Source organism: Falco peregrinus, chromosome 5 (assembly GCF_023634155.1).
Source record: "Falco peregrinus isolate bFalPer1 chromosome 5, bFalPer1.pri, whole genome shotgun sequence".
Taxonomy (NCBI): domain Eukaryota; kingdom Metazoa; phylum Chordata; class Aves; order Falconiformes; family Falconidae; genus Falco; species Falco peregrinus.
The window spans coordinates 5838511-5862260 of record NC_073725.1 but is presented as its reverse complement, the minus strand read 5'-3'; the positions used below and the strand labels follow the sequence as shown (position 1 = coordinate 5862260).

The window sequence follows — 23750 nt, the reverse complement described above, 5'->3', positions numbered from 1 at the left end:
CACATCCAGTCTATTTTTGAGAGGAGCAAGCAACTGTCTCTCATTTGGAAGTGAAAAAATAAAGGTATGAATAATTTGATTTAAAGGCAATTTTTCTCAAGTTGATCTTTGTTTAAGTCTGTTATATTCCATCTCATTACAAAAATCCAAGCTGTGTCAACAAATGAGCACAAGACTCTAGCACTGTTTCTCTTGGGTTTGCAAGAGGGCAAAGCACATAGATCAGAAAGAACGCACTGCTAATTAAACTGAAGCAGATGACTAAAGAAGAGAAGAGCTTGTCATACGTAATATCTACATCAAGAATGATCAGATTTAATATGCAAAATGTGAAGTAAAGGTGGGCAACAGCATTAAGCTCACATTCCAGACCTTGAACAGGCTGCAAAAGTTCTGACAGTTTCTCTAATTATTCACAGTAATGGACACTGGGGGCAAAAGGTAGGAGGGAAAAATACATTTCTCTCCATTATAGGTGCTGAGCACCAGGGCTAAAATCATGCCTGTCTGAACACTGATCAGTTTCTGCAAAGGTTAATAGCAATTAAACGTGGCAAACTAGACTAAATGAGAAACAGGTCATGATACCACTGTACTTGCAAAGAGCACAATACTTTGTGGAAAGGTATTTCTTGTTGAATATTTTTGAAGGTGCCAGAGTACTTTGAATAAGAGTAGTAAGTCTGCTCCTGTTCAAATGAAGACATACAGTCCAGTTTATTAGAGAAGCCAATGTTTTTATACAGGATGTGCTAGTTAACTGTACTAAAAAGAAAAGCTAACCAATTTCCAACTTAAAACATACAAAGCCCTAAAAAAAAAAAAGGGGAGAATCTGTCACTTTCAGTTTAATCAGCTTTAGGTAAGTCAATTAGCTCTTCCAAATACATGTCTACCAGCAAAAACATTCAAAACTGAAATTAATAAATGCAGAATTCCAAAAGACAGAACAAGAGATTAATAAAGCATCTAATATGATACAAATTTTCATCCAGCGTTTAACTGAAAATACTGGCATCAGAACCCTTTAAAATTTTGTTTTGTTACAATTTAGTTCCTACATACAGCTATAAAATGAACAAGAAGCGGCTACATTTTGAGCCCACATTCTACCACACAGGAGAGAAAAAAAAATAATCAGAATGGGTTGAGGTTACTTGGATATTTCTACTTTAGTATTTAAAGAGATTAAGAAGCTACTTGTCCTAATACCAACACAAGCTGTCAGTAACTCAAGAGACTGGGGGAACAAGTATATTATCATCAACAGACGTGCAGTGTTTTCTCCTTCAAAGCAAGCAAAATTCACCTAGAACATTGTTCGGGGAAAAGAAAACATCAGTTCTGGATTTACCAAACAATAAATCAGGTTTATCAGATACTGAAAACCTATGTGCAACTCTTGATTACTCATTAGGAAACATATCAAGAAAAAATTAATAAAAAAGGTAACTTGCATTGCTGTCCTCAGGATCTTCTAAACCATCAGGCCGACTAAGATTGCGTGAAGGCTGACTACACACTACATCATCTTCTAGCTCCCAAAAGGAAGTTCTAACAGGTGGTCGTTGGATCTCATCAGGATTAAAAGCACCATCTGCTCCATCTGAAGAAAAATTAATTAGAGCATCTTTGTTCAGTAGTTTGTATTTTGAGATTACAGATGCGCTACCTTATATTTAAAAGTCAAAATTTAAAATACATTTTTAGTTTAGATAATACAAAACAATAGAAATTACCTTTTTCAATAGGTGTTTCTTTCTCATCAGCAAAATAAAGGCACTTTATTGATTCTCATCAGTCAATAAAGGCTCTGTACACCAGTATAAAGATTGTTGGTACTTAATCTGCATTAAATGAGCCATTGTTTTTGAAACAATGAAAGAGAAATTACATGGGGTGGGGGAGAGTGGAATTCACTTACCTCTTCTTTCCTGAATTGCATAAGGGTTTCCATATTGCAATACTGGTAGTCTACTTGGCACTGCAGGAACTGGTCCGTTTTCCTCCGAATACGGGTTGCGAAAAAGTAATGTCTGTTGTGAAATCTGTCCTTCCATCATCCTTCCAGCTTGATTTCCTGGTGTCCTGCCAAGTTCCTAAATAATGCAAAGTTTAAAATGTACTTAACCTATGGAGCCATAGCAAAGTTTGATATTTTTATCAGCTATTTAATTTTTAAAAAAAAAAATCTGCTAACCTTCCCACTGTATTTTCGTCTTGATCTAGTGCCAAATATACCACACATACAATAGTCAAAGAAAATGCAAAGAGATCTTAAAGAAATTTTTTCTCTTGTTTCGTCACCACTTAATTCAAATTACAGAAACAGAAATGCCACATTTTTCAAGAAAAATCTGCATCCTTTTTACAATGAAGAAGAGTCAGTTAAATAGGTAAACAACGTGTGGATGAACAATAACACCTAAAGACAATGTGCAGTGTGAAAATGTTTTTAAAGTTAACATCTAAAAAAAATTTTTATCATACCATACTGTTCAAGAATAAACCATTCTAGTATGTGATATATACAACCTTGACATAATTCCTGATGAAGTCACGAGTGGCAGATATTTTAAGAATAAAGAGTGTTAAAACAAACTTTTGCTCAGTGTCCTTCATATGCACACACACTGTGATTCTGCTTGGTGATCACGTTCCACTTGTAATTATTAGGGGGTTTTTTAGCTGTTATTATGTCAAAATATTTCTATTACTATTATACCACGTATAGCCAAAAAGCTCCTTGTCCTATCACTACTAACAGCTCACTACTAACAGCTGAAATTTTTGAGTGTTTCTACTTGTTGTGAACAGAAAGAAGAAAAGGGAATGTTTGGTTTTTTCAATTAATATCAGTATTATCTGCAATGTGGAGACATGGTTTGTGGCTTGCAGTAACCGAAGATATGAGAACAGTTTCGAGGGGCACTGTAAAGCAGACTAACCCAGATGGCACCTTTTTGTTCTTACATTCAAAAAACACAGATTGTACTCTATAAAAAAATTACAGTCTAAATGTAAATCAAAGGGAGAGGTTTCTACATCAAGAGCATGAAGTTGTCAGCTTCATAGTGGGCACGAGCAAAAGGCTAGTTTGCAGGAACACCCTGAAGAAAACAGGTACTCAGTAGAAATCTCTCTCCAAAACATAACAAACAGCAAGGAAAAAAGCACACAAGCATGCATATTTGAAAATGTAACAGAAAAATGAAGCATGGTCTCACAGGTCAATTCATGATATTTGAATAGGGGAAGGAAGAACATAAGAGACTAGTAGGTCAGGAAAGATCTGGAAACGATCCTGAAAACATAGCAAGTAACTCCTGATAAATGCAGCAGACACTGACAGGCAAAACAACAGGATAGGAAAATGCTGTGTACCCTACAACACTGTCTGATCGAAAACAAGTAAGAGAAGGTTTCTCCTGTCACGGCCAGAACGGGCTACAGCAGGTGTGACAGTTCTATCAAAATTCCAGGCAAGATTTTAATCTTGATGAAGGAGCTAAAGGAGACCATATTATAGATACTTTACATCAACAGGATTTAGGTAAACACTGGGATAACAAACACTTAGATGTAGGTCAGACTGAAGACAATTTGCTTTATCTGTACTTTTTTTCTGTAATTTATTCCGTACTATAACCTAGGTAAGGTGGTCATGGCACTAAGCAATCATAAAACAGCCCCTGGAATATATAAACAAACTCAGCACTAACTGCTAGACTGATTGCTTAATTCTCTTTCCTTGATAAAACTCAGACAATTGATTCCAGGAAGTAAAATGACTACTCAAGGTTGGTATTTTCTACTTATATTAACAAATAGAAATTAGTGCTATTTTTCATAAAGGTAATCCAGACGAGGTTACTTGCTTCAAGTAATATTCATACTACAAGCACCATACAGAACAAAACCACACTTGTCTAAAATGACAAATGAGGTTTTCAATCCGTGAGAAGCTGTATTTTCATACACAGATTTCAAAGTTACTACAGTTCCTGTGAAAAATAATTTGCCCTCTATGAATGTAGCGAGGAAAGTTCTAATTCATCCTTCTTCCTGCTTCTTTATATCCTCACCTGCTTTATATATGTATATTTACAGCTCAGTGAGGGTTTGTGTGTAGCTTGCTTCCAAAACTCAGTGTTTTCATATAAAATATAAAACTGTTCAATTTGAGGGGCTTAAATGCTTTACGCAATTCTGTTCTGCAAATATTTGTATCAGAAAGGCAATTATTTCAGAAAAGCTCGAGCAGAACTCTTACAAAAATTAATATACTTAAAACACTAGATTATTGAATATAATCCATAAAGATTATTATTATAAACTACTAAAGGGTTTTCATAATGTATAAACCATTAAAAATCTAAACCTATATATATGTGTGTGTGCATGTTAAAAGACAGCAATTAAAGTGACTTAAGTGTGGTCAGTGCATCAGCTGTAATTTATCCAAAGAAAAGTATTCCTCATCCTTCCATTTATTAAAATGGCTTTAGGGAGAGAGAGCATGTATGCCAAGAATATCCAAAGGAATATGCCATTTACAATTCAGAACCAAGAAAAAAAAATCTGAGATGTAAAAATGAAAATCATTAAAAACAAGAGGTTGTTAAGAGAGGTATGCTTTCCAGTCATTTTGTTCTTTCTGGTTAGCATTTTATTCTGGGTTCATGTTTAATATTTGCTAATGTAATGTCAACAAAAAACTCAGAGATGGAAGTGTGCCATTTCCCCAAAAGACTTTAAATTGAAACTCAAAGCCAAGACTTCGACTACCTATTTAACTCAATACGTTGTTTCTTAAAAACAAGCAAACTTCAGCCCAAACTCTAGAACACAGAAATGCAAAAATCAAGTAGCCGTAAATACGCTGAAAACGAAACACCACTCAAATGAAAGACAACAGAAATTATACATTTATTGTTAAACATGTACTATCAGGTTTCAGGCCTAAAATCTTTAGACTCCAACAGCAACATCTTAAAGTCATTTTCAAACAGGAAAAAAGTGGTATCTACCAATGGTAAGGCAGCTTCCAGAAAGTGACCTTTTTTGGCACACTGGCCATAAACACATTAGTGTTTATTTTCTTTTAGAAAAAACTTCCAATACAGGACAACACAATTTCTGCCTAACACCCTCCAAGTAAAATATCTTCCTGCAGATATGACCTAAAACTATGCTAGCATTACTTTAGATTTACAGACTAAATTGCATATATGATTGAAATGGTTGGGGTTAAATGGTTAGAATTACATCTTTAAAGTTTTAGTGAGCATGTAAAATCTAAATAATTCATCTTTACTCAATACAAAGCAGGAACAATTAATTATCAGTGAAATTAAGATTTTCCTTCTTAAAATCAATTTCTTCTGCAATATGGAAGCAGTTTGGAATGAGAGGCAGCGGTATTAATACTTTAATTTTAGCATCATATAAGATTAAAACAGAATCTAGATCAAAGTGACTGTAAAAAGGTGCTGTAAAATAGCCTGAGTCAGAAGTTGGATAGCTAGGGTACAGACCGATTAAAAAAAAAAAATCTAAAGAAAGAATCAAAGGCTATAGAAGTACATAAATAAAATAGAAACTAAGTAATTTTATAGGTTTGAAAAGACAGCAAATGAACATTTTTGGCATGCTGTGTTTAGTGACATTTATAAACAAACACTGATAATGGAGTATAAATTGAAAAACTGTTTACTATACCATGCTTAACCTTTTAAATAATGGTTCCAGTCTAGGAAGGCACTTTGATTCTTCTTTGTAATGTAAATATCTATAAATTTGGTAGACAAAGTTCCAAGCTTTTACAAGCTCCATACATTATTATTACATTTGCTCTCCTTCTTGTGTGTGGTGTTAAAAATTACTCCCCCCAGCTCAACTAGATTCATTGAAACTCAACTCCTATTTTGTTTTCTTTTGAATTAGAAAAATGAGAGGTCTATTTAAAAATACATCTTTGATTAAAAAATAAAGGAGCATTTAACTACCAACACTTGAGAATCCAGAATTTTACAGAATACTTACCTAGCTTAATCTGAAATTTTCTTAAACTTCAGAGTATGCAAAGTCCTGGTTTTACAAAGTATCTGTTCATACTGGATCTTTTCAGTAATCTGAACAACCCTAACTTTTCCCCAATATCATGCAATACTATCTGAATGTAACAAAGACATTTTATTCTTAGTTCTCAGTAAAACTTCGCTTTAATTAATTGCCATATAAACCCTTAGAGGTACTTCCAACTTTAGAACATTAGCATTAATATTTCAGAATGTCTGGTTTAAAGTAATGGTAATGAATTTGATTAGACAGTGAACTCCTGAAAGTAGCAGTCCATTTTCTATCACGTATCTAAAAGTCAGAGTACTGTTTATGTATCTATCTTTTCTGATAAAGATATTTTTCTAGTTGTAGTTTACTGAAGTCACTAGTGTCACATGTCAAGCTGCTCTTACTATTACAAGCAGTCAATAAGAGAAATGCAGATGTCAAAAGGATTTGGTTGTATGCACACATCATGGAAAACGTGAAGATTATACTGCTGAAATGTCTACATCTCTAGTTATAGGACAACATTGGATAAAAGCAAAAATAATCCTAACCAGTGATAGAAAAAACCATCAAGCTAGATATGTACCATGCATGCTTTATGCCAGGATTCCAAAGGGAACAGGGTTTACTAATTGTGCTGCCTGTCAGCCCGTAACTCCTGGAAGCACTGGGGGAGAGAGTCTCCAAGAAATTAAATTCCTGCAAGTTTTGTTAACTGATGACCGCTTAGAGGAGAGAAAGGCTGCAGCATGACCTGAATAATAATCTTTTCTACTTGGCAAAGTAGCACATGCACTAAGCTGGTATCAGCCCCTAGACACAACAGGGCTGAACTTTCATTAAGAGGTAAGAGCTGTAAAGCAAGAAGGAGGCTGAAAGTCCACTGAAAACTTGCAGAAAAACAGCGATGCTACTGAGATGAGAAAGGAATACAGAACAAAAACTGGTAAGAATTCCTATGTTCTGTGAACTGTACAGCTAGCTGCAATCTCAGATTATTAATTCACACAGAGTAATCCTTATCTTCAAACACAAATTATTACTTTACATCCTGGATGGAGTATCATTCTAGACAGGAACAAAAAAATAATTTTTGACACTAAACATTTGTTAGATTATATGTATAAAATATTCTAGAACATTATTACAAAAGAATAAATGACAATATTTTCAAAAGCCAAGTCAGTTTTGGCAAGCTGGTGTACTATGGTGTACATTTTTAAAAAATGTATTAGTATTACTAACAGAGCTTGTAGTTTAAAATGCTAACTCATTTTGGCAAATATCCAAATTACCTAAATGTATGTTCGAAGAGAAAACAAATTCTCACTTTAAAATATATTGCAATTCCTCAAACCAAAGAGCCACGAAGTGTTAATTTACAACGTTTTAACAGGAATCCTGACAATACCTTCTCACTGGTAAAGAGTTCCAACTGTGATGCCAGTTCCTTTATTCGTCTTTCTTTTTCTGCCAGTTGAACCTATATGAAAAGTTTAAGGTTCCTGTATTAGTGAACAAAAACCATTTCCCTGAATTTTATATTGTGAAAACAAAATTCAGTGATTCAGTTTACCTTTCAGATGGAAGTAATTTTGTCTACTATAATTACATGCAACAAACAACAATTCTCCCTGAGTTTATCTACTGGAGAAGAACAGTAGATTAGCAGCCTTGTCTTGCCAGTTTTGAGAAAATGGTTGTGGAATTAAAAACATCCTAGTTTAAAAATGAGCAGTAGTATCAGTGATACAAATGGCAGGAGGGACATCACTGCCCAGAAACAGTTGAAGGTCTGCAAGCCTCACCTCATTATTTCTGAAGGAATCCATTGGTATTTCAGTGATTTATTTCACTCATGTCTCTCCAGCTTTTATGTCCCACCACAAAACAGAGAGAACCAAACCCTCCTTCTGCCTCAAATACACTAAATCTCTTTCATGAGCATCTACCTTGTGTCTCTGTTGAGTGCACTGGGAGGAGATGCAACTGACACATTCCACAATTCTTCCAGGCTTCCTCCCTACTTCAAAATGATCTTTCTCTACGAAGGGCTATATTATTTGGACTCTGGTTACTTTGGAGACTGCCTCTCTATTTTTTTTTTTTTCTAGCATATAAGCTCAATACTCTGCACAGATCAGAGAGCAATCTACCAACCGGGAAGAAAAGCTCGCTTTTTCTCCACCACCTGCACCCTCTTAAATGATAACAAGTTTTGCATTACAGTCAAAATGCTTTCAGTTCTGGAACCAATTATTTATTACTCCTGCTGTTGAGAAGTTAAAAACAAGCTTATTTTAAATTAAGTTATGCATGGCACCCAATCACTTCTAATTAGTAAAATTAAATAAATTGGAAAGAGTCAATTTTGTAAAATTGAAATTAGAGCTTTGAAAAGTGTCAAAAAAAGCACCAGGTTACAGAGTGCTGAAACGAGCTGTAGAATAGTTCAGTATTTTATAAAGAAAAAGTGCTGTAATTTCTAACGGAAAGAGGTTCATACTAGAACTGATACAGTCAACAGTTCAACTTAATCCCTGTTCATCACAATGGGCAAAAAACAGGCCACAGAGAGTATTCTAACTACACTACCACCATTAGCCTAAGAACAAGCATAAAAGCTGGCCTTATGAAAATTTGTTGCTCTTATCTTGTCCTTGTTGATCCAAAAAGCCACTTCAACAGATGTATTACTATCACGTTACATCACCCTACTAAGTCAAGATCCTCCAAATTAAAATTAATTCTTTCACGATGATTTTAAAAACAATTTATCATTCATTTTTTGTATCACTAGTTAATTCAGATAAAACTCATTGCGTATTGCTACACTGGTAATGCAGCATGCACTATGAAGATTTTAGACAAACATGCCAATCAATATTCCTGTTGGTATTAGAGCAAGCAACAGGAAATCAGAACTCTCCAGCCCTTTTTTTCCTGTAATAAAAGATTAATGTCATTTAGAGGTTCGTCTAAATCCACAAAATTAAAAGACAGCCATTTGGTAATACACTTAGCAGATCCGTCTTACTTTAAAAGAAGCATTACAAGACTGCGTCGTTTCTACAAGTGCAAAACAGAATTTCTATTTACAGCAAAGATACATTTAGTGGTTTTTTCCCCCATTAAAACTCTTCATTACTTGAACTATTAGAAATGAGCACTATGTTAAGAATAGATTACCATTCATTGTCATAAACAAAATCTGTAACTTACTTTATACTGATCTTCCATTGCTGCTAGCTGTAATTTTATACCCTCATTGATTTTCACTTGTTCCTTCCACTTCAGCTCCAGTTTAGCTAGTTCATCAGCATAAACGCTGCATTTCATCTTCTCATCCTAAAATAGTTCATACCATGGCATGAAGTATTTGCAATTTTAAGAGATTTCCCCTCCCACCCCCAACAATGACACTGTGTAACTCCATGCTTTTAGAACAAGACCATTTACAAATGGCTTCACCCAGAAATAAAGCCTGACTCAAGACTTTAAAGAGGACAGGACCACCGCATAAGTGATGTTCAAAACATTTTTTTTTTCTTGCCTGAGTTTTCAGTGAGCTGACAGTCCTCTTCAGCTTCACAGTTTCAAGTTTCTTTGTATCCTAACACTACACTATAATAATGATTACCCTTCCAAGCGTCTCACTTCAGTACAAAACCTTTCCCCGTACAACTTTCACAGCCTAAATATCTTTCATCCAGAAGGTCAGAGGCAAAGCTTTCCTCAAGCATCGTTATAGAAGAAACAGCCAGCAGAAGCTAACACAGGCTCTCCATACACAGAGTAATGAGCAGAATTACAGGACAGCTGTTACACCCTGGAGAGCACATTAAAATAGAATAATCTCATTGTAATAAATAAGAGAAACAAGATGAACGGAAACAAGACAACACCCAGGAAGCATTTCTTAAAGAATTCTACAACAGTCAACTTTTCAACGGCATCACTGATGCAACGCTCCATCATCATACATACATGCATGCATACAAGATGGTTAAAAGAAATTCAAGTTAGTACTATCAGGTATTATTATTTGAAGGGCATTACTAACGTGGCTACAGCACTAGTGCCAACTTTGGTCCAGAGACCCATACAAATGCCTTCACGCATGACTGAGACCAAGCCAGTAGGCAACACCCACTTGGACATCAAAACACTGTAAAAGCCCAGGACGGTGGGATTTGGAGGAGTTACACTTGAACAGGGTTATCAGCTAAACCCTGCTATACTTGTTCCAAGTATCAGCTGGCTTACAGCAAACATGCTGTATTTGATTTATAAGAGCAACTACACTTACAATATAGTGAAAAAAAGTATTCAAAACCTTAAGCATAGAAGTAGTTGTAGTTTTGTTCATTTGTTTTACTGGTTCTCCTGAGGGGTCCTTGTCTGGAGACTAACACCACAGGTAATTGAGAGCTGACTTAATAAAAACATGTTTTCTAATGTTGAGATTTCTACCATAATCATAGTGTATCACACAAAAACAAGCAAGGAAACTCAGCTGGGTAGGCTTTGTGGTTTTAAGACTTAGCACCTATAGCTACTTTCTGTTCAGCTTTCCGAAGCAGCCATTTACTTACTGCCAACATTTGCTTGCATTTCTTATACTTCTCTGTTTTCTCAGCAATTTCTTTATTCATTTCACGTACTTGCTCCTTTACCACGAATTCCGAAACTATGTCAGGTGAAATAGGGCTAACTGTGGACATTGAAGAAAAACAGTAATATTGGTGTGTTTTTTTTCTTTCATGAATTTTGTACAAGAGAGATGACAGGCCAAATTTGACAGGGCATCAAGAACAGAGTGCTCCATGTTATCCAAGTAAATAGTTTATCAGAGACAATCAGTATCATGTGGCTAGCGATATGCAAGATCAGCAGTCACTTGACAAGTCTGTATTCTGTTCTCTCACACACTGAAGATAAACGTAAATGTACACATACATAGTACAAAGGTCAACGTGGGGGGGGGGGAACAAACAACAGACAGACATCCTTATAGTCTCTATAAACAAAAAGAATGTGTGAATTATAAAGTAACACAAACAAAATTGTCAGCATCTGCTGGCATTTATCAATTTAAATTTAATAATAGGATCACAGAACGGTTTAGGTTGGAAGGGACCTTAAAGATCACCTAGTTCCAGCCCCCCTGCCATGGGCAGGGACATCTATCACTAGACCAGGATGCTCAAAGCCCCATCCAGCCTGGCCTTGAACACTGCCAGGGATGAGGCACCCACAACTCCCCCAGGCAACCTGTCCCAGTGCCTCACCACCCTCATAGTGAAGAGTTTCTTCCTTAGTTTTAACCTATTATATGCTTATGGTTTAAAAGATTAATTTTTATGAACTATTAAGTTCTTACAAAACCGTAACCCAATTAAATATTTTTTAATAAACCACTAGTGCTTATAAATCACAATAGTCTCTAGATTTGACCTTGCCATCACATAATCAGAACTTTTGAGTGGATTCGAATTTACAATAGGATGCTATCGTGGATAGTCATTATAACATGACTGCAGAATTACCATGCTGTTTACATACAATTTGCAAATTTGGGGAGGATTTTTTCTTTTTTGATGAAATTGTTTATTAGTTTCGCAAAACTGGCTCTGTGTTAACTACCAAGCAGAAATTCAAGAGTTTAGTCCTACTGACATTAAAAAAATATCAACTGAATTGCTTTGAAAAGATACATGAAATTATTTATGAACATTACCACTTATCAAAAGACACAGGATCTTTAGATGAATTTTCACACGTCTAATCATTGTTCTAACTACAATAGAACAAATACACCTACTTTGTACTATAAATACTATTAGGGACTACTTCACGGAGACGACACTTTCGGGCTGAGAGAAGCAGACAAAATTTAAGCTATTGATACCTGGAGATGCAGACAACTTTTTGTCTGTAAGGAGGGCAGTAGCTGTCTCAATGTTAGATGCATCTGTCATTTTCTGTTGATGCCCTGCAATTTTCTTTGTGAAAAGAAATTTTGGTTTGGTATTTAATTAAATGAAAACTAAAAGCACAAAGTAACATATATCTTGCACTATCATCACCTCCAAAATTGGACTAGACAGAATTGCTCATTGTAACAGGAGGTAATAACAAATACACAAACACATTTAATTCCTCTAACACTGAAATTGCCCCAGACTACGATTTTTATAGTCTTACTTTATAAAGTTCTTTTCCCCCAGAAACAGTAATTTCTAAGCAAATTATCAGAAAAATCTCATTTTCTAGAGAATTGGTTACGTTTAAATCCATCAACTTAAATCTAATATTCCATTAGAAAATGGGAGTCTGTATTACTAATGAGTGCTGGACTTCTGGTGTCATAGTAGTGAAATCTGGTGTTCGTTATCAGATGTACAACATAGCCAAAGAAGTGGAAGACTTTTAAAGAAAAGCCACAGGCATTCTGATATGACACCTCATTCACCATTGACCTTCTGGATGAGAAGACAACTTTGAAGTAACCTGTGGATCAAAGCTGGGTAACTACCCCATTTTTTTCTGCATGTAGCAGAAATACTTGTCTGTTTTTCTTAAGAATTCACATTTGTACACTTTGCCATTGCTCATATGCCTTTTCCCCACTGAGCTCCTCTCCAACTCAGCCACTAGGTTTCCAGAGAATTCTGAAGAACTCTGCTCTCAAAACTGTTTGAAATTCACTGACAGGTTCAGTTACTATGTGGCATAAGACTCACATCATCATTGCAAAAGCCTCATTAACTTAGGGAGCAAAGCTTAAAGTGGTAAGAATACAAACACATATGGAATACAACTATATACAGTGTTGTAGAAATTTTTTCCCCACTTTGAAATGCACTTACAAGTTCTCCCATTTACTTACTTTTGGGTTTGGGTGTCTGGGTTTTTTTTAATGGTAAGTATGGATTTTTCCCTGCTTCAGTTTCAAAATTCTTCCTTGATCAACTGCACACTTACAGGTTCATCCAAACTCTGTTAGCTTTCTACCCACACCAATTACTATAAATCCTATGCTTGGTTTCAACAGCTATCAAACAAGAATCATAGCAGTAATTTGGCTTTACAGAAGAAAATGGTAAATTAAAGAGCCATTGCTTACCGCATGTTTTACTCCTTTTAAAAAGCACTGGGTTTTGCAGAAGGAAATTAAATAGTTACTGAAAAGTTATAAAAAGCAATTTTTCCAGTTTTACTTACTGCCTGTTCTGTAAACTTGTTTACTTGTTTTTGAAGTTTTTGACATTCTTTGAATTTTTCCTTGTAATGGTCAGCAGCCATCTGCAGACGAAGCTTCAGATCTTCAACTTCTCTGCGCAGTTCCTGCTCTACTGTGTTTGAAGCTTCCTTAAAAACAAAATTAGAAGCTGTACTCCCTTTTGTTCAAATGACGCTATTTCCCAAAAAGCCTTTTTTCAATTAAAGAAAGCATAATGCTCTGTGTAAGTATAGAAGAAGTTCCTATTTTCTTTGTGGGAAGGAAAGGAATACGGTAGCAGAGCACAGAAAGACACCACATCTGTGCTGAACTTCATTCAAGCAGGACACACTGATCCAGTAAATAGGCACTGGTATAATACCAGAGTCAGGTAAAGAGGTTTCTTATTCTGTGGGCTGAGTAATGTATACCAGAAGTCCAAACACCTTCCAGAAGGTGTGCTAGCTGTCTTATAGACAAGTAGAGCCACATGGCAAAAATGGACAGACCATAACTGTACTCTATCACACTCACTATGTTTCTACTGGAAGTGGTTCAGCTGAGCTGTAACATCAATACACAAGCTAAGGAATTACATTTACCAACTGGATATATGCCATATTCAGATGCTTTCTGGTAACTTAAGTAATTCAGATTATCTGCTACTTCTTTCAGGATGCATTTCAAATACATTGTAAGTAAGTGAAACTCTTAGAAAACACATGTAATTCTTGAGCATTTTAAATAGTTCATTTGAGAGTTGTACTATTCACTTTATATTTGCTACACTATTTTATTTACTGTTCAGCTCAATGGATTTTTTTTCAAACCTCTAAATGATTACAATAATCCTAGTAGTGAATTAATCCAATACAGTTGCAGTCACGGAAGATCTGGTACAAAGCTCATGTAAGTCAGAATGATGAAACTTATGTTACCTCACTAGATTTTTATCTAAGACTAAGACAGGCAACACAGTTTCCATTATATTAATATTTTTATAGTTATAAATACTGAAGCAAGCTAACTTTGACCACAAATATTGGAAGGACTTCTAAAAATCAACAGAATCCATCAATGAAGAAAGAACCTTACAAAAAAATTCTACCAATCGATCTCTTTCTACCTAAATAAATTTTCAATGCTACCATGGCTCACAGAAAAGAATGATGACAGGGAGAGTATTCAAAATAATACAGATAAATACTGTATTATTCAGTGAAAATAACTGGGGGGAGGGGGTAGTTGCTGTAAGTAGTAGCAGAAACCTCCTTTCTCAGCAACCTTCCACATGAGCTAACATGCACTGGAATTAAGGTCCTATCTTGAGTGCCAAAAAATAATTTGATAATCATTAGCAAAAATTATCAAGAAACATATTTTATTTCCAAACTTTAGCAAAGCTAGCTCTGACAGATTTTATAAATACAGACAAACTTCAGTACTAAATACTGACAATTTACCTGTTCATTTTTCAGAGCTGTGATTTTTTTAAGTTCAGCTACAGCATCAGCAAGCTGCTTTCTCAGGTTTTCGTTTTCCAGACGTGCACTGTGAAGATCTGCCATTGTCTTATCTCGCACATTTACTGCATCACTCAGCTCTTTTGACATTAGGACAGCTTCTTGTTTGCTAGCCTGAATCTGATCTTCAGCTTTCCGAAGCTGTTCTTTTAGAATACTTGCATCCTCCTAAAAAAGAGAAGAAAGGGAAAAGAATCCATCATTTTTTAATCTAAAGCTTAAATAAATGTTGGTATAGGGATTGGAAACATTTGAAAGGAAAACCATGATTTTTCTAGTGACTTTAGCAAAACCACTAATTCAAGTTAGTACACAAGTACCATTTCCCCCATTTGCTGCCTTTGCTAACACTGGCGTGCAAACGCATTTCACGATGACGTAAAGGGAAAATTTAAATACGATTTTATCTATGCTGGATTTTTGTTGTATTTTCAGCTTTAGTTTTAAACTGTTTTCCAGAACATTTTTGTTCTTACAGTCACTGAACTCTCAACATGCACATCTCAACATCCAATTTCAAAACCATAGTTACGTCGTGGTTGACGTAAGACACTATAAAGCAGCTTTGGGATGGTTTTCTCACAGCTCCATCTCCCAAGATCTTGCACAACAAGCTTTTTAGAAGGAACTGAGATGAGAAACTAAAGAAGAGCAAGCTGTAGCATGCAGCACTAAGACTCTCAGCACTGCTGCAACTCCACAGGGCAGCCCAAGAGCCAACTGCCCAAGTGGCACTACTGGCCTCTCATTCCTCAGGGAAGCCCAGGATCACACACACCAAAAAAGTGTTTTTCAAAGCTACTATAAGCTACTCGCACCTCTGTGCTTCCTGAAGGCATAATCATCTCATATCCTTGAAAATTCAGGTACCTCTAATCAGTTATTTGTTAATTTTTGAATAATCACTTGGTAATAGCAAGTCCAAAGGAATACTATATGTTTTATAAACATTTATGAAGATGGATGGACTAAGAAATGCCCTAAAGTCCTGTCCCTTAGCTATTTTTACAGCACATGGTGCATCAGTTACTTATTTTAATAAGTATCTGCAGTTTCAGAGTTAAGACAAAACCATCAATGATTCCACTAGAAACATGACAAGCAGTTCAAGATTAATAAATTTTGTTTGCTTGCTTCAGTACCGGCACACACACACACCACTACCTGTTTTTACTTCAAAGTAAAACACAGTAGTAGCTTAACACATTCAGATACAAAACTGCAGAGCAGTCAAAAGACTAAAACAAGGTAAGCCGTAACTTCAAGCAAGATAGCACGTCCTTTTCATTTTGTTGCTATTTCCATTCTCAACAGCACTATCTTCTACTAAAAATTTACATTTATAACTGACATTACTATAACAATTTCTATTCTTTCGAGACCTAGATTGCTTTCTCTGTGAGAAGACTGTCAAGATACACAAGGTAAGAGTTACCTGCATAATCTGACTTTCCCACACTGGCCTCAAAGGCTGTGTCTAAACTCTAATTTGGATCTAGAGCATATTTCTGAAAGCCAAACTCCCAGTCAATTCCATTATTACCTATCGCACTGTAGATCACAGGACAGAACAGTCTCAGGGCACAGAAACTGCATTCCTTTTGGATGAAACAGAACAGCAAGACAGATGTACACCAGGAACAAACACCTAATGGGTATTCCAATATGGTGGGATGACCCTAGATGGATGCCAGGTGCCCACCAAAGCCACTCTATTACTCCCCCTCCTCAACTAGACAGGGGAGAGAAAATATAATGAAAAGCTTGTTGGTGGAGATAAGGACAGGCAGAGATCGTTCACAATTACTGTCATGGGCGATCTGACTTGGGGAAAAAATTAATTTAATACCAATCAAATCAGAGTAGGATAATGAGAAACAAAAACCAAGTCTTAAAAACACCTTGCCCCCACCCCTCCCTTCTTCTCAAGCTCAATTTCCCTCCCTCCTCACAGCAGGGAATAGGGATTGCAGTCAGTTCACCTCACATAGTCTCTGCTGCTCCTTCCCCCTCAGGGGGAGGGCTCCTCACACTCTTCCTCTGCTCTAGCATGGGGTCCCTCCCACGGGAAACAGTCCTCCATGGACTTCTCAGCGTGAGTCCTTCCCACAGGCTACAAATCTTCATGAACTGCTCCAGCACAGGTCCCTTCCACAGGGTGCAGTCCTTCAGGAAAACGCAGCTCCAGTGTGGGTCCCCTGTGGGGTCTCAGGTTCTGCCAGCAAACTCGCTCCTCTCTCTCCACGGGTCCTCTCAGGAGGCTGCTCTAGCGCAGCTTCCCACGGGTCACAGCCTCCTTTGGCCACATCCACCTGCTCCAGCATGGGTCATCCATGGGCTGCAGGTGGATATCTGTTCAAATGTGGACCTCCACGGGCTGAGGGGGACAGCCTGCCTCACCATGGTCTTTACCACGGGCTGCAGGGGAATCTGCTCCAGTGCCTGGAGCGCCTCCTCCTCCTCCTACTTCACTGACCCTGGTGCCTGCAGGGCTGTTGCTCTCACATTCTCACTCCTCTCTCCGGCTGCAATTGCTCTTGCCCAGGTTTGTGGGTTCCCCCCCTACCTTCTTAAATATGCTATCACACCACCATCGCTGATGGGCTCAGCCTTGCCTGCAGCGAGTCCATCTTGGAGTCGGCTGGCATTGGCTTTATTGGACACAGAAGAAGTTTCTAGCAGCTTCTCACAGAATCCAACCCTGCACCCCCTCCCCCACTACCAAAACCTTGTCATGGAAGTCAAATACATCTAACCATAGCACCACCACATAATAACTAGTCTGAAGTAACCCCACCTGAACGATGGACAGCATAGATACCAGTTCTTCAGCAATTTCATCCTCCTACTATACCACATGCTTGCTAACCACAATGTTACCACACCGCATAAAGTCGCCCCTTACTTAGAAGTCCTAATGACACTCTTACTGCTGAGTTCTCAGTCAATTTAGTCCGCTTACATAGTATCTTATCCTTTCTCAGGTTCTACTTCATTGTATCTTGACAGTACATTTACCTAACAAGTCCTTCAGCACATCTTTCAACATCTATTTTCTCCTCCATCACCTCTGCAGTCTCAATATAGCTACAATACTAACTTTCCTCTTTTCCTTAATCTCTTTCCTTTTTCATGAAGTTAAAAGCAACTCCGAGGAATGCACCACTTTTACTGAACTCACAATCACACATAGTTCATCTCACAGTTCTCACAGTTCATCACGTGAGAGACCTCAACAAGCTCAGAGTGTGTAAAACTAAAATAGAACTCACTCTTTCACTCATTTTCTGCATCTACTGAGAACATCGTAATTCTCTTGCCTCTCAGCCTACACCCTGGTGATATCTTCAAGTTCCTCCTTTCTCTTGTCAAACACATACAACCTTAGATACGTTTATTTTAAACCAGGCCAATTATATTAGTAATGCTTACCTTGTCTGATGAGGAGAGCAAAAAAGCTTTCTTCTTATTTTCTTTTTCAGTTACAAATAGCTGTAATCTGCCAACCTCCTCTTTATAATACGATATCATGTTTTCTTTGTTTGCATCCAAATTCTTAAACATCTGGATTTCTTTTACTAGTTTGGTGTTTTCTATTTCTGTATTCTTCAAGTGTATCTGTAATGATGCTGAAAAATGTCAAACTCCTCTTCCACGTTACGAAAACTACTGTTCACCTGTCCATTTAAGTGTTCACTAAATTCTAACTCATGTCTGAGACAGATTAGAACAGCTAAAGAGATAAGTTAAACAGTTGATAGTATCACTGCCCTCCAGGACAAATTTTCTGGCCTGAACTCTTCCAACTGGATTGTTTAACAACAGCTACACTTCACAACTAGAAGTTAAGGCCCTGATTTCTGTCTACATGAAATTAAGTTATTCAGAGTTCACTCCTCTCTTCACAAATGCTGGACTACGGACAAGCAAAGATGAAATTACTTGTAGAAAACTAAAGAGAAATTGCACTTCTAAAATTATCTACTTGCAATCATCTACGCAAACAGGACTACAGCAGCAATATTAATTTCCAAAGACAGCAAATTAAAAACTCTAGAGCTGTTTTTAAAGTATCACCGAGTCTATCACATTCTGCCCAATAAAGGATAACTATTGCAGTCAAGTGTTGTCCACTCAAAGACTAGAAGATCCATGTTGCTTATTTACAAAGGGATTCCGCGCTTGTGAAAGATGATTTGAGATCTTATGTCTTCTGGTGCATATTGAATATTGCCACATAATAACATTTTCCTATGAACGGAAATAATCTTTTCAATACACTTGGTTTTGTTTTGTTTCATACAACCTGAGGATTTTATTATTTTAGCATATAAAATTTCTTTTGCTTGGGGAGGGGGGGGGGGAGCAGGACGACAGATGGTGGATGGGGAATGACTACACCATATTTTATTTCAAATATGGATGTGTCTCAATACCAGCAAAAGAAATCAGCTATGCTAGTAAAAAATAAAAAAAATCAATGCAATATAGATCCTACTAAAGCTTATCAAGAGTTATGCACAAGACTCAAGAATAGGGATCTAGAAAACACAGTCTGGAGAGAGGACTTAAGAGTAAAAAGTAATTTACTTATGGAAAAAGTGTGTTAAGAAAACAGGTTACTGAGTGATGCACTGTATAACTAAAGAACTTCCTCACTAGCACCTATTACTTTTTGTTACTGTGCCTGCATTTTAACAAATTGGTGATCCATTCTCCTCCTTAGAGACCTTCTTATATCATGGGATGAATTCAGATGTTATTTCCTTCATTCATTTTTATATGAGAACATCTGTAACTGTATTTAAAATCTGTTCACAGAAATTACACATTTCCTTTTTTCCTTAACAAATTCAATTTATTAGAGTAGTCCATAAAACGTTACTACCTTTGTTTCAAATCATTTCATTTCAGTGTATATACAGATACAGGGAATAAAGTTACCTTATAAAGTTCTTTTTCATCCTTTTCTGTCTTTAACACACATTCAAGTTGCTCCTTCTCAAGCACCACTTTCTTCAGTTTGTCCTTCAGACTAAGACATTGACAAGTAAATAATAAAGAACTATTAATACAGAAACAAATGCATACATTAAAATTTGTTAGTTTTAAAAAACACTTATGGAAAGAAACAGTAAAATACAGAAGGAACAATATCACTAAATACCTGTCTAACTCTGTTTCCTTTGCAATGGCTTTTTGAGTAACAGTCATGATATCTTCTTCAAGTTGGAGAACTTTTGAAGCAGCCTCATCATGCTTCTTCTTCAAATCATCAATTTCAGTTTTAAGACCTTCTGATGCTTGAATATTAGTCTTTAAAAAGATTGCAAATAGATGTAATTTAAGAATGCGTATCTTAAGAACTACAACATGCTATCTGAATTAATGCTAAACTACAGTCATTAGATTTCTTCCTTACAACGTACAAGACCATTTCAAGTATATATAAAATACATAAAAATATATTAAACTTGAAATGCACAGTTATTAATAAGGAGTCACTAAATTGTTTGGGTTTGTGCAAGCATTCAGCTACACAGACTACCAAAGACTTCAAACAATACAGGATAAACAAAGCTTATTTCATATCTTTTGTCCATCTCCCTTCCGCAAACCACCCTTATCTAGAAAACAAAGAACTTCTATTTTCCTTTGTACTTTCTTTTACTTGAAAAGGAGAGTTTGCATTTGACCAGCTAAGAAAGCCACAGTGAAGACAACTGCAGGCAAAAGGAAAAAGATGTGCGGAAGAACTCCTTGATTTAGAGCTAGTTACTACGCTACAGTCTCTAGCTAGAACATATGGAAGGTTCTCACAAGGCTCATGGAAGCTCATGAAAGAATTGTGGGACTTATGTCTTGGACATTGGAAGCTGAGACAGAAGATGATGACAACACTCAAAACAGATTCCTTTGTCAGAAAGTTGACAGATGCAAGATGGGAAGCCATTTTTAAGTATGACATTCATTATCTAATGACAGTAACATCCATACTGTTGTAAGGCAGTGGACAGCTAAATGTAACCACCACCACAGTAAAATGGCCTCTTAAAAACAGATTATCTCAAATACCCAGAAAAATTTATCTTCAATATAACACTGTTTTCTTGAGAAAAAAATTAGTAACACTAAAGTAGATATTGAGATAATATGCTACTATTTCTGATACCAAAATCCAATAAAGCTCAGCTTAATATCAACCATGCCTGTGGTGTGAATGAAACTGTAAACAAGGTCAAGACAGACTGACTAACACGCCAGAGTACAGCATGACTTACAGTGTTTGCGCAGACACTAAGGTACAAGTTGTCTTTCTGCTCTACATTTGGAAGATTAAAGCACTAGTTCATCTATTCAGTTTTAAACAAAGCTTAATGACCTAAAACAAGACGACTGTACGGTTACATCAAGAGAAACACATCAACCAGAGTTTATGGAAAACAACTACTGGCCAGACTCCAACCTAACTAACAATGCTTTAAGTACAATAAAATATTCTGAGGACTGGTTTTACTCATTAATTGTCAAAATACACTTTTCACAAGTGCAATTAAGCCCCACTTTTACAAGTAACTAAAACAGAAGTTTCAGCATTATAATGGGGGGGGGGGGGGGGGCAGCGGTGGCACTGAATTGTGAGGCATGGCAACTTTACCTGATGTATACCAGTACATAAAATAGATTTTTCTTTGTTATATATCCTATAAAAAAAAGAGAAGAGGACTAATATATTACAACTAGTTAAACTCTAAATGGCTTTATTATATACCTTAATATAATAAAGAATTTCAAGGGATCATGAATGCAACATCTTTTTTGAAAACAGCACTGAGGAAGATGACCAACAATTTTCATAAGGTCTTTATTTTTGAGAAACTATCAGTTTCCTGCAACCAAAAATATATGTACTTGGTCTACTGAAGGCAGGATATTTTAAAGTCAATATTCCAAGTAAAACTTGCCATATAACCAGCAGCAACAACACACATTATAACTGCTTGTCCTTCCCTAGTCCAGTGGAGACTAATTACTTTACCCTGTTTTGAAAGCCTAGTATAGTAAAAAGTCTATTTCAATGCATATCTGTGTTTTCTCTAAACACCACTTTGGTATAACTGTAACTGTTATAACCCAAGTGCCTTCAAAAGAATTTAATCTGATACATTATATATACAAACTGTACAAACAGTTCAAACAGCCTGCCAAAGGTAACATATATTAAAAGGAATTAATAGCCTGAAAAAAATTCACTCCACAAACAGCATTACAATTGATAGTGCTTTGCTAGGTATTCTAAAGGGACATGGTATTAAAATGTAAGAGTTCCATACTTAACAGATTCTCACCTAATAAACTTGTTTAGATACAACTAGAGTCTACAGTTTTGAAAGGAGAAAAAAAAGGATTAATTTTTTGAGACGACTTGTTATTTTACAGAATTCTTAGCAATTCAATTTAGATGCTGCAATCCTAGTCCCATACACTGGTTACAGCAGTTTCAAAGCCTGTAAAATTTGAAAAGAGTGCTCTTAAGACTATTTTACAGGTAAAAGTTGACTGTGTTTCAGGAGAAATATAGAGGGGAATAATATAATAAACACATCAACTGCATGTACAACCTCTATTACAAAGAAAGATAATTACTTTCTGTAATTTTTGTTTACTTTATTTCTCTGGTACACCTACAAATATTACACCTTTTCTTCTACTTTTTTTAACAGAAAGAAAGGCACAGCAAGAGCATGAACAATTTTAATGAACTGGTTTAAAAACACTCAACAATTTTAAGGTTATTTTTACTCAGGATTGTACTTTTAATCCAGTCACAAATGCAGCTCCCCGCAGCCCCCCCCCACAGAGGTGCAACAGCCTTATGAGTGGAGAGGGGAAGCAAACTGCACCACAAGGGTCAGAATAAGCAGCTGAAGTTACCTAAGTCAGCCTCACTGCTGCAAAACAAAAAGCTACCAAAACAAAAACTCCTGTAACTACTAGGAGTGTCACCAGTGAAATTAAACAAAGCAAGTTTAATGTAATTGTCAAGTGAATTTATTTCCCCAAGAATGGAAACTCCACTTTGAAAATTTTGATGTACCTTCAGATATGAAATGAGAAGATAGATGAGGGCACCAAAATCTTCACTGCTATTCTAAATTGGCAAAAGATTTAAGACTGATTATTTCAAAAATAATTTTATAGCAATCCCAGGAAGCACTGTCTTCCCCCTGCAAAGAACTGCTGTTGCACATAATGTGATTGGTTTACAGTGCATTATAAGCAGCTGCCAGGAGAGAGTTTTTACATCAAGAAATTCTGAATTACAGATCAGTTGCTTCAGGTTTGTACCACCTAATCATAAATACACTGATTCAAACCTGATAAAACTATCATGACCTCTATCTAAGGGATATGCGAAGATCATGCCTGTGCTCTTCCCTGAAACATTTAAAATCTCTTTGTTAAACTTGTGCTGCAAAAGTACTAATAATCTTTCACTTGAAAATGGAATGGACATAAAAGGTTCTAGATTCTTATTTTTGTAAAATAGAAAACCAGGGCAAAAATATGTATGTTCAACAAGGAACAACATGCTTTCCCTACTTGTTTCTTACTTCTAATGGATTTTTGCAACTCCCGTAAAACATCTCAGAGTACAGTCCAGTTAATGGAAGCAAAGTGGTACACATATCCCTTCCTGTGAATCAACACACACAATAAGTTTTTCAAACACACCTAAGGCAGATCCAACAGAATAAGATACTTGAAAAATACAACCCAAGACTGTTTCTAGCTGTGACATCTTGCAGTATGGCATCGTCCCCTTTCATAACATGTAAAACTCCCTAACCACTGTTCAAAAGCCATTCCACACCTAAAGCATTCACCTTCGATTAATGGCTAGTATCTGCAATCTTTATTTTACTTTT

General features: G+C 36.3%; 1 protein-coding gene across 5 annotated transcripts in view; it reads right to left on the bottom strand.

Moving 5' to 3' along the window:
• Positions 1-23750, bottom strand: part of TAX1BP1 (Tax1 binding protein 1) — a 65784-nt gene that overhangs the window by 9942 nt on the left and 32092 nt on the right. For 3 of the 5 annotated variants that reach the window (XM_055804583.1, XM_055804584.1, XM_055804585.1), the window contains 11 exons: positions 19988-20136; positions 19765-19855; positions 18253-18438; positions 14761-14988; positions 13300-13446; positions 11984-12077; positions 10668-10786; positions 9295-9420; positions 7484-7555; positions 1925-2099; positions 1458-1606 (listed from right to left, as the gene is read on the bottom strand). In XM_055804583.1, the coding sequence (XP_055660558.1) occupies positions 1458-1606; positions 1925-2099; positions 7484-7555; positions 9295-9420; positions 10668-10786; positions 11984-12077; positions 13300-13446; positions 14761-14988; positions 18253-18438; positions 19765-19855; positions 19988-20136 (1536 nt within the window). The remainder of the gene's footprint in view (positions 1-1457; positions 1607-1924; positions 2100-7483; positions 7556-9294; positions 9421-10667; positions 10787-11983; positions 12078-13299; positions 13447-14760; positions 14989-18252; positions 18439-19764; positions 19856-19987; positions 20137-23750) is intronic. The other 2 variants (XM_055804586.1, XM_055804588.1) reach the window with 2 other exon arrangements.